General features: G+C 40.4%; 2 protein-coding genes across 8 annotated transcripts in view; one reads left to right on the top strand and one right to left on the bottom strand.

Annotated features, from left to right (window-relative positions):
- pald1a (phosphatase domain containing paladin 1a) overlaps positions 1-7125 on the bottom strand; it is a 49027-nt gene extending 41902 nt beyond the window's left edge. For 2 of the 7 annotated variants that reach the window (XM_069155393.1, XM_069155398.1), the window contains exon 1: positions 6987-7125. The gene's annotated coding sequence lies outside the window, so the exon portion shown is untranslated. Of the gene's footprint in view, positions 1-781; positions 862-3249; positions 3526-4285; positions 4308-6986 lie in introns of those variants that run through there. The other 5 variants (XM_069155391.1, XM_069155392.1, XM_069155396.1 and 2 more) reach the window with 4 other exon arrangements.
- Positions 7126-8501: 1376 nt separating this feature from the next.
- On the top strand, positions 8502-11526 carry ndr2 (nodal-related 2). Its single transcript, XM_069156297.1, has 3 exons — positions 8502-8766; positions 10223-10965; positions 11374-11526. The coding sequence occupies exons 1-3, from the start codon at positions 8502-8504 to the stop codon at positions 11524-11526; spliced, it is 1161 nt and encodes a 386-aa protein (XP_069012398.1).
- Positions 11527-12264: the final 738 nt, after the last annotated feature.

Raw genomic sequence — 12264 nt, 5'->3', positions numbered from 1 at the left:
CCCAAATAATCAATCGCCAAGAAATTCATCTGTCTGTCAATCTAATTTGTGATGGCATTTTGTTCAAGATATAAAAATGTAAGCTTCCATAAAAATGTAGCGCAAATTTGAACTACATTTCCAAAAGAATCTGCAGAAAAAGTTGAAAGTTTCTTACCTTAAAGTGTACATTTGTTGGAGCTTTATTTCTAATCAAAATTCTAATAATTGAAGGCTGCTGTATACTATGCAGACTGTGCAGCCCTTTAAGGCAGATCTGAAATGTGTGATTTCAGCTCACAGACGTAAGTCAATAATGATGATGATAGTGAACGGTGGCAAAACAATGTACACCTAGGTATATGAGACATGACAGATTTAAGAGGCCCTCAGTCTCCTTGACTTCCGACGTAAAACAGTCTTGTGTTGTGCATTCCTCACAGCAAAGAGTATTAACATACATCGCAAACCCCTTTTCCATCCCTGTCACTTTAAGGACATTTAATCAGTAGGTTTTCCTTTACCCGCCACCACAGTCATGCATGATAATATGCATGTTCCCATGTGGCGCAGTGGAAGGCAATAAAACACTGACAAGAGATTCTCCCGTTATCCTCATCCACACAGTAGAACTTCCTAAATCTTATCCCATGTGGTGTTGTGGTTACTTGTAAAAGATTGGAGTGTTAGATGAGGCTACCTGATACTTCCTGATGCAACTTTTACAGGCCTCCAAAGGAAATGTGACATTGCTAAGCTTTCTGACAGAAAGCGGTACATCAGAAACCCTCCCCTGTCTTACCTTACAGCCTGTCAGCTCTGCTGCGACACCATGGCGCGCACACTTTGATACGGAAGTTGCTGCAACACATAAGAGCAGCTCTTCAGTGGCACTGATTTCAGCATGGGCAGGCCCAGTTTAGCGGGCAGGCAGCCGGGGCGGAGGCCTGAGTAGAAATAGCCCTCAGTCATAAACATCCTCCTGGAGAGCCAATCAAGGCAACTCATCAGAGAGGCTGTTTATCCCACACATCGACTGCAGTAGTGCCGCACTGCTCGGGAGGCCAATAAAACAGCTAGACAAACTCAGAGCTCCTCACAACAATGCAAAAAAGTAAAGAAAAAAAGATGACCTTTATTTCATCTTGGTGTGTCTGTGTATAACACTGGCAGCCAAGCTGTTAACAGCTGGTCAAAGTGAGCCAACGGCACTAATATTTAAATATACCGATGGCACAGTCAGAGTAAAACCATGGAAACTGGAACCTCATGCCAGCCTACCAGCGCTGCTTCATTCAGGCCTGCCCCATTTAAATTCAGCCGGTGTCCCAACTTTGCTGTAGCAACGTCTTCAGACAAAAGGGTCTGAGTGCAGACAGGAAGGAGCTTGCAGCTGCAGGATGCATCTGTTGGTGGCCCCGAGGAAGGATGCAGAGCACTCTTCATTCACAAGAGATGCAGGGGTTCGAGAGAGATGGGTATCATTTTGTAGCGCAGAGGCGATCTTTCAACGCGGCTTCCGATACCGAGGTTGAGAAGAGAGCCGCGAGCGTGGCAGCGAAAACCACAAAATATTCAATGCAATCTGTTTGTTTGGCGACATTACTCATCTAATTCAAGGACCCTTGCCATTTCTGGTCTCCACGGAGGCCACTTGTTCAGTCTGACAATGTCTGAAAGCCTGAAGAGACCACAACCCCAGAAAATGAGAGAATTAGATGACATCAACATGAGCTGACGATTCATGAAGTTACAGGTTTACATATCTAACACAGCACCACATTGACCAGTGCATTTTGTCTGGAAATGTGTCAACAATATACACAAGAATGGCTTTATTATAAATAGTCTTATGACTATGACACAATGTCCCACAGTCTCTCACTCATAATAGAATACTAGATCAACAAACCCATTGAATACAACCCCCCCACCCCCCAAGCAGAGGAAGTGTGAGCGCACCTTGACAGGAAATGCTTAGTTGTACTCTCTGAAACTTCCTCCCTGCAGCTGTACACATATTTCACCAATGAGGTTAAGGGTTACATGCAGGCGTGATTCCACAGGACATTGCTAGTTCCTGAGCTGAATATCAGTTCCGAGCAGAAATCAGCTCAGTGCTTCCTCTGCAAGAAAAATCTTTTTTGTTTTCCTTCAACTGTTCCAAAAGCCTCATTGTCAATTTGTGTCAACGGACAGCTCTGGTGTTTGGTTTTGTCCAAAATAAAAAATAAAAAATGAAAAAAAAAAATCAACTGTGCTAAAAAGGAAGCCGTGTGATGCATTGTTTAAGGATGCAATTTTCCAATCTGATTTAACTATGCGAGATAGCTTTTGCACTGCAAGACAGATGGTCCAGGTTGACAAACAATAAACTGAAAGACATTGTTTTTCTAGTAAAAGATGTGAACCACTGGGACTTCTTGCAAAAGCAAACTATGCTCCTGCAGTGATGCGACATAAATCACATGAACAACCTTTAGCCTTGTACATTTTTGCTTTCATCACAGCTTGACACTAAGCTGCTAAAAAGGGTGCGCAGATTCTATTTTTAAAACCCTGCCTGTAATTTATTTCATTTCAAGATAGCAATTTTATCCCCCTATGATTTCAAGGCTGCAGCAGTGTGGCTTTCATTTTTCTCTAAACCCCAGTGTCTGACCACAATAGGCTGCCAGGCCAACTGACAACATTTTCATTTGTCACACCCTTCAAACATGTTGTTTGCATGCTTCCTTTTGCCTTGCCACTCAAGACTGAAGGGAGGACGTGCCAACAAATCCTGACTTAGCAGCAGCATTGTCCAAGTTGGTGCCGGAATCATGTCAAACAGGCGATGGTCCTCTGCTAAAGGGACGAGAACTGATAAACACTTCAGAGGAGAGCCCAGGCATCACATGCCATGAAGAATGTAATCCATGTAGCTATGTTAGCATCAGAAATGACTTGTATTGTCAAATAATGTGATAAGAAAAGGAGAATCTCTCTGGAAATGGTGATTTTAAGTGTTCTATGACTGGGAGTGTTCTATGTGTGTTTTATATTCTATGACAGATGAAGAGAAATTGTACAGTTCGAGAGGGTTGCACAGTTCATTCATTTCAACCTGAGGTGAAATCACACCATGCATCTGAAATTATATTTAGACAACAATGTGTGCCATTTCCTTTTCTATCCTTCAGAGCCATACCAATGACATGTCGAGCTACCACGAGCCTCCAGCAGGAGTCAAGTATCAACACAGAGAACGTAAAAGTACCACAACTATACCTGACATTCAGCTGTTCAGTCCATCTGAAAGGTGCTCGAATCTCAGTGGAAACGCAGTTACAACACAGAAAATAGTGGGTTTTCAAAATGACAGCCCTCCGGCAGGCGACCGGTCTCAGTCAGACATCCTCGCTGGCATCTCTCTGTCTGATCTGTGAGGCAATCTGTCTCTGCTTGCTGATCAAACTACAGCAGGCGGCAGTCTCGCATTATTAATGTGTCCTCATAAAGCGAGTCAATGAACGTGTCCTTCAGCGAGGACAGATCCCAGACAGCAACTCAGCAGGAGAAGGCAGAAGGGGGGAGGAGGAGGAGAGGGCTTTAGATGAGTGAAGGCATGCTTCCTTGCTTTTTTTGTGTGACTTTTTTGTATGCGTCCCCTGTGCATGAGGTGCAAGGCTGCTCGCTCATGCCAAGATTTGTGTGTGTCTGTGAAACTCTGTGTGTGTGTGTGTGTGTGTGTGTGTGTGTGTGTGTGTGTGTGTGTGTGTGTGTGTGTGTGTGTGTGTGGAGATGTGTAAAGAGGATGCGGAGGCGGACCCAGAGAAGCTTACTCATCATCCACTTCACTATCCAATCACTACCAGAGCCTCCTGGCAAGTCACAGTACACCTTCCACACATGGCAGGCGCTTTAACAACAGTATCAAACACATAAATTAAACCTTCACTTCTTAAATGAATTACAATCGGCTGCAGCAGTTAACCCTCACCGACATGGTGTCGTGTAGACCTGCCAGGAGGCTGACGGTCGCTAACAACTGCACACAGATGACATCACGTAAGCCTAATTCACTACGATGCTCTAATTACTCCATTCATTAGCGGTTAACACGTGCCATGAAGGTAAATAGGCTTACAGCTGGGCAAACACTTCGATTTAAGCTCGAGGCTCAGCTGCAAACGGCTGCGAACTTTACCTCTCGCAGTCATAACCCTGAGGTCATAGCAGTTCTTCATGCTGAATAAGGCGAGAACACTGCTGCAACGGAATGCAGTGACAAAGAAATCATAATTCTGCGCAGCATATTCATTACCTGTTGCAGCTAAGACTCCAGATGACAAACAAAACACCAAACAACACCAGCTTATCTTCTGAGTGGCTCCCTGTGAGAATATTTTCTTACAGAACTGTGTCTAATTAACAATCCGTCACAAGATAATATCCACATTTAGCTTTTTTTTTTGCAAAAGTGGTGAGTGGTTTTCCAGATATGGCTGTAAAATCTGCTGCTGCCACACCTGTTCCTTCCTTCCTGCAGCAGCATGGCCCAAGACTCTGAAGTTCTTGCAACACCACGAAATGTGAAACAACCCCACCCCAGCCACCCACCTCAGAACATGAATGAATCAATACGGGAAGTCATAAACATGATTTCTGGGGAGATTTTTTTGGAGATTAAAACCAAATATAAAGCATAATTTAATTGGATGTCACTAAAAATACAGAATTTAAATGAAATAAAGAGCCAAAAAGCAACAAAATGACACATCTAGGTACAGAATCTAACCCTTCACTCAGTCTTTTTTTGTTTTTGTTTAATGGCAATAAAACAGCATAATTTGGAATCGGAGGATATTCTGTGACAGATTCAAGAAAAACATCCTCTACTTAATGTCTTCAGTGGAAAATGAGTATACGGCTAATATCACCTGACCTGTCCAAAAACCTTCCCAGATCCGGTGTCTGTCTAAGCCCCCAAAAAGCCAATTTACTAAAAGCTGTGTGACAGCAAAAGGGAAGGAGGAAATCATAAAGGAAAATATTTAAACTGCACTCAAGGTTCAGCTCCCAGAAGCATGATACAACATCACAGCTTCCACATTTTCATAGTCCTACATTTTTCTCACAGAACGGGGAGGCTGCTGCCAAATCAAACTTTTTCCTCTATCAATTATTGTCAAGTTAAAAATCAGCAACACAAAGCTCCTGGATGGATGAGGAGGGGCATTTTGGGGAAGTATAATACCCTCTTCAAATATGACACCTTGTGGTAAAAGTTATCTATTGCACTCAGGCTTTTCCACATGACTTCTACTCCCTGGGACACAGATGGCCATTGTATTATGACAACCCTTTCAATCCAAAACAGGTGTTTGTACAGTAACTTGGCACAAATTAATAGAAAGGCTGCAAATGTAGGTCAAAAGAAACACTTTCAATAAGCAGCTCCGGGTTTTAGCAGTTACACTTGTCTCTTAAACCTAACTAAACCCCTGTTATGAGCTCCAAATTCCCAGCCTATATCTCTACTACTGATGTAGTTTAGAATAAAGCTATAGCTATGACATCATGTCACAACAGAAACCCTTTTAGGCCACTCCTGGGGGGGAGTCAAGTTTTTGTTCAGAGTCTCTTATCAAGATAAACTAGGAATAACAAGCTCAGTCATTTATCATCCAGGTCTTCACTCACTGAGGAGTTTTGTGCTCTCACTCTTGATTACTTGTGATAGTCAGGGTTTGTTTTGGGCTCTCAGTTATCAAGAGCCAGTTTCAGTCTTCCCCTCCAGATGTGAGGTAAAGCGATATGCACAGAGGAGACCGATCCCAGCTGGACGGGCCAAATTCAACAAAAGCCGGGGGCGACAATACAATACATCAAAGGGCATCGTGTTCTTTGTCTTACTCCGCAAAAGAGACTTCACATTACACGTGATGGCAAGATTGAACATGTCTTTGTACATTTCATCAATGGTCATTTTAAATATGGGCATTTAGGACAATGAACAAATCCTTTTGTGATGTCATAACATATTTAAAAAGGTACAATTTAATAACTCTAAAATGCATTAAACATGGGGAAAATAATGTACTTCCACTGCATTTAAAAAACATTTTAAGCAAAAATATAATTTCTTTCAACCTTTGATCTGATGATAACATATCGTATGTTGGTGATTACAGTACATTTGAGCACGGAACTCAAAACACTTTTACTATTGGAAAGAAAATTGTCAAGAATCCATGTTCTACTTTTCCAAAGTTAACAACTATTAGTGTTTTCTTCCTTGAAAATGAACTATTTTACTCAACGTCATTGTATTTGATCAATATAGGGATTGGGTTATAGAAAACACATTTAGACCACTAGATTGCATTTTTGTAATCAACATTATCTTTGTATGAAAATATGTTTGTGCAGTCTGTTCTGTTTTCTGAGAGCTACCACATCACAAAATACACTTAAATAGTGCCCATCGAATACTCAAGCAATGGGACTCAAATGTGCCCACAGCACTTTGATTATCCAACATTTTACTTATTCAATGTACTGTAACTTTAAAGCAGTCAAAAGTTTGTGGCATCTATTGAAGCTGCACATCACAGACGATGTGATAGGATTTTGTATATAACGAAATTAAAAGAATACACTGACATTTATTTAAATGAAATATGTTTGATCATTAATGAGCCGAAACTGGAGATCACGGTTTGCCCAGCTTTTAATTTTGCATCCCTGCCCTGTGGCCACATCGCTAGATGCACAATACAGTGCAAGCATGGAGAGTGGGGGCTGCCAAGCACATGTATGCCCCACCAACCACACAAGCACTTTGCATCATTCAAATATCCTTCAGAGCACTAAGTCTTCTTAGTGCAAATCCAAGGTGTAATTTTTTTTTTAAGAGGTATTGAGAATCTGGTGGACTCTCGGCATCCAAAAACGCCACGAGTGTCAGCTTTTGGGCTGCCGCGGTTCGTGCAACAAGAGCCGTAAACTTTAAAGCGACTCACCATTTCAGCACACGGCGGGTGAAAAAGCGTCTGGCCCCGAAGAAAACATGTTTACGGTGGTTGGTTTGTCCGGTGAGGGGGAACTGGCCGAGGTTGCACCGCTTTCTGTTTATAGCAATAGAGAGGAAAAAACATTCATTGATTTTTGTTGTTGTTGTTGTTGTTGTCCTTTCTGGGGAAATTTACGAGGAAAAGGATTTCGCTGTGAATAAAGGCGGCTAGCGCATGCGCAGTCTGCGGTCGGCCACAGATGCTCCCTGCAAGTCTTCGTAACCAAAATATGAACATCCAAACTTGGTATACTTTTTAATACTTTAATACTTTTTAAAAGTTTGTATATCCTAAAAGCCAATTTAAAATAAAATAATCTTTTAATGTTTTTATGTAAGTATTGTTAATTAAAGCTTAAATAGGACCCTCATAGGAGTAGATATAACCCAAAACACAAGAGAATGGTTAACACAATCAATCCTGCCCACTGCAATAAGACTGTACAATAACTCACCTCTGGCAAAATCCATCACACAACAATAACACCGTTGTCTGTTGTCTGTTTTTCTTGGTTGTTTAAATATTTTTTTTTAAATATATTAAAAAAACAACAACTTTGCACTATTGTTTAGTTGGTTTTAATTTAATTATTCTATTTTATTTTATTCTATTTTATTGTATATACTGTGCATTTTTATATTTAATATTTGTTACTGTTATTTTATTTCTTTTCTGTATCTATAAATGCTGCTGTAGTGAAAAAAATTCACCTTGAAGATTTATAAAGTAACTATCTATCTATCTATCTATCTAAAAATTGTACTATGACCAAAAAGAAGATGTAAAGCTCCAAATAAACAGTATGAACATTTTATATCCGGAAGTTAAATGTGAAAGAGAGCTAAAGCGCGCCGTTTCCTGTTTACTGGGCCTGGTAATGTGTCTAAGGTCAAAATAAATTTTTCATTGACTATCTATTTTATCTCAAATTTTGTCTTTTATTTGCATACAAGGTAATCTGTTGTATGATTATTAACTATGTGCACATCTTCCTAACAGCATGGTTATATAACAGGTGTTTTGTTTTTTTTAATTCACAGAAGTCATTCTATGCTAGAAATGTCATTTCCAACCATGGTAATATTGACTACAGAGGGATTTTTCTGACATGTGTTTAATGTTAATGATTGCATTGTTTCATTAGTCTGTGTCTGATAGTCCATTTCGGACAGTATTTAATAGACTATATTACGCTATGGGAAAGCCTAACAATTAGTGTAAACCAAATAGCTGAGACAATAGCTGAATCAGGCTGGAGAAGCCCAAAGAGCATGAGGCAAACAAAACATTGCACTCATTACCAACTGAATGGATGATGAGCTGTCAGGTAACAAGTCTTGAGTACTCATGTCAATTTCCTTTAATGTTCTCAGCTACTTGTTAAACAAGAAAGGGGGTGGGTGAGGGTATATAAGACACCCATAAGCTCCCAGTAAAGGGATTTCTCATTCGACGGCCTGCAGCATGCACTTATTGGGAGCTCAGGGTGTTGTGCTGCGAGCATCTCTGCTGGTGCTGCTGGTTCAGGGGACTCCCAAGTCCAGAGATGGAGCTTACATGAGGACGCCCCACCATTTTCCTCTCATGGACCGATCAACCGGGTATCAGCTGCCAACCTATATGATGAACCTTTACAGGAACTTTAGGGCCAACTTTTCCAGGCCAATGGATTCTATGGAGCAAGATGCCGCAAAGCAGGCAGACACTGTGAAGAGCATGTTGGCTAAAAGTAAGATCTGGTTCATTGTTTTACAAAAATATGTTTGATTTTTTTTTTTTTTTTTTTTTTTTTTTTTTGGTGTTTTGAATAAGCAGGGAGGTCATGATGATGTGAAATTTACAAACTAGAGAGAGAAAGCCATATTTGTAGCTGTGGTCAGAATCAGATCTCTCTTCTACCATTTAAAGACCCTGATAGAGGTTAGGTTTTTTTTGGCTCAAGTGTTGCCCTATCAACACTGAGTGCCAGACGACCTCAGAGGGCTGCAATCCACATCCCGCTCAGGGGGTGAATAACCATGCAAGGATCAGCCTGAAAAGGCCGGTTTCTGTCTAATTCTCAAAGCAAACCTCTTTCTTTTTAAATAGGTGATGTTGATTAGGTACCTCGCCAGACATCCCCCTATACAAATCTCTTGTTAAATCAAATCAACAACTTCCCTTAGTTCTTTTTCACACTTGGTCTGATTAGATTAGAGCCTGGGATTTAACTGTGGCACAAGCAGCCAACACAGGACAACCCTCTCTGCTGCTGAATTCAATTTCACCTCGCTGCTAGGTGCTAGGAGTCACTACCTATTTGTTTGACTGAGGATATGCAGAAGCCAGGAGAGACAGAGGCATGTTAAATGATTGGTTTCGGGTTGGTGTTTGCTTTGAGTGGATTAATAGTGAGGATGGTTTGCACTTTTGATCAAGAGTCAAACTCAATCGGCCAGAGCACCGCACAATACAAAAGTTAAATGTTTGAAAGGCTTTAATCTTTTAGATTAACTGGAACCACACCTGTTCATTGCATCACAATGGTCCTCATTAAAGATGTGGGCACAGCACAGGTTCAACAATGATTGGATTGGATTTCTGAAGCCTTTCAAGCACCTGTAATCATTAATCATTAAATTGAAATCATCAAAGGGAATTATATTCTAAAATGCATCATCTTCAACTAATATACTCTGTGTTCATTTATGGAGGCATAGCTCAATATCAGCTGACACAATATATATATGTATATGTATATATAAATATTTTTTTTTTACAGCAATACCACCATATATTGGAGGACAATTCTCTATCATGGTGTAATTAAATTTTAAATTCATCTAGGCAATCTTTTACAGCATGGATTAAATATTGACAGTTTTGGCTAATTTGGCTAATTAACTTAAATATAGCGTTTCACAAGTAAAATACATTTTTGTACAATATTTCCAATCATGTTACTTCTTTTTCTTTTACATGTGCTCACTGGCACATTAGCTTATGTGTGCGCGTGTGTGTGTGTGTGTGTGTGTGTGTGTGTGTGTGTGTGTGTGTGTGTGTGTGTGTGTGTGTGTGTGTGTCAGTCATACACTTGTCATGATTTATACATTGACCCTGATTTTGGCATAATGCCCAGTAATAAGCTGTGTGATATAATATGCACTCTAATTGCGCCAATTCCTCTTGTTTTTTTACCAAATCAGGTTTGACATACGGAAAGAAGCGCTGGGTGGCGACCTTTGACCTCCATGCCCTGCTGACTGACAAGCAGATCCAGGCAGTAGAGCTGAGAATCAGGCTTCCTCGGACACAGAATGCTTCCGACATCCATGTGGAGGTGTATCACCAACACGGCCAGGAACAGCAGCTGGTGGGGCATCTCACCGAGTCATCAGTGGTCTCTTCGACGCAGAACTGGAGAGTGTTCAACGTGACAAGTTCTCTCTTGAACTGGCTCACGCCAAAATTAACATCGAGATATCGAGACAAAAGACTGTCAAGAAGAAGGAAAGGAGTAAAGAAAAAGAGAGCCCTGACTTTTCCTGATCTCCCTCTTCATCTGGTGAGATCGAGAAGGGAGCAAAACGTGAGCGACCACGCCTTGCTGGTCATCTTCTCCGACACAGGGTCTGATGAAAACTCAAAGGCTAAAGCCAGCTTACTCTATACAGCTGAAAAATCCAAGTTCTTGTCCCCTGCTGAAATCAAAAGGGCCTACGGGCCAAAGAGGCGCAGGAGCAAACGGGGCCAGACAGAACAAACAGCGAAGAGCCCACAGGTGTCTAAGGATTTCTGTCGCAGAGTGGACCTGCATATCAACTTTAATCAAATAGGTTGGGGGTCCTGGATCATCTTTCCTAAAAGATATGAGGCCTACCGCTGTGAGGGTTCCTGCCCTGATCCCCTGGGAGAAGACCTAAATCCAACCAATCATGCTTTCATGCAAGTGAGTTTTGCATCCTTTCTATCGGTGTAAAACCCAACAAGGTAATAATCAATAATAAAAAATTTAAAAAGTCGGCTGCAATGATTACTTCCCACTTGTGATGCTTTAATTTGTCATTACCTGGTAGAAAAAATAATATCATGGAGTTTTGGACTGTTGATCGAATAAAAATTTAAAAAAATCAATTTTAAATTGACGTGGAAAGCATAAGTGGAATTTTAACCATTTCCTGACACTTAAAGAACAAAATTGTTCATATTTTAATATTAATAGTTCTTCTCACAAAATACTTTAACTTGAAATAATTCAACTGAAAAACATCTTGCCATCTCACCACCTTTTTTTTTTCAGAAATATGTAATTTTCATAAATGGTGTTTTTTCTTTCTTTCTTTCTTTTTTTCCCCAGAGTCTACTGAGACACTATCACCCTGACAGAGTGGCGTCACCCTGCTGTGCCCCAACCAAAATGAGCCCATTGAGCATGCTGTACTATGAGAACGGAGAAATGCTCCTCCGACACCACGAAGACATGATTGTGGATGAGTGTGGCTGTCAGTGACGGCGACAACGACCACCTGTACAGCAGCATGAAAACGCTGCGCGGAAGCAAGTGATTTCTGGAAAAGAAAAGAAAAGAAAAGAAAAGAAAAGAAAAGAAAAGAAAAGAAAAGAAAAGAAAAGAAAAGAAAAGAAAAGAAAAGAAAAGAAAAGAAAAGAAAAGAAAAGAAAAGAAAACACTTAAGGAAAAAAGCTCTTTGATCTTTGTCGCTGTACACTGTAAGATTTGATCTGATCTATGTGCAGGGACATGACTTTATTTGTGATGTGGGCTCTGGTTTGTGAGGAGAACATTGTTATTTTTAAGATGTGCTGAAATATAAACTGAATAATAGCATTCAGCTATTGTCATAAGCTAATGTACATGTTTCCTACCCTTAATTTAACTGTTTACTACGTGTAAAAATGATATGGCAATGTTGTTGTACATTCCAGTACTTTTTTTTTTTATTGTATATTTATTGTGGATATTAAACAAATGTATTTATGTATATTTTACATGCTGACTATGTGTTTTGTTAGGCAATCTACAGCTTTCTCTGAGCTATTTGGTTTGGTTTATATGGTCATAAGACAATACAGACCCATCCTAATTGCAAACTACGCAACACACAATACATGTCCGTGTTCAGATCACCTGGAACTACTGTGTGTGTGTGTGTGTGTGTGTGTGTGTGTGTGTGTGTGTGTGTGTTACAAAAGAACTGACCCAGAAAAAGTGGTGGACTTTTCTAGTTTT

This window comes from Embiotoca jacksoni, unplaced genomic scaffold (genome assembly GCF_022577435.1).
Source record: "Embiotoca jacksoni isolate LCO1_2020_lvr unplaced genomic scaffold, fEmbJac1.0.p SCAF_20, whole genome shotgun sequence".
NCBI classification, from domain to species: domain Eukaryota; kingdom Metazoa; phylum Chordata; class Actinopteri; family Embiotocidae; genus Embiotoca; species Embiotoca jacksoni.
Note: the sequence above shows the minus strand (reverse complement) of the source record. Positions and strands in the feature narration are given on the sequence as shown.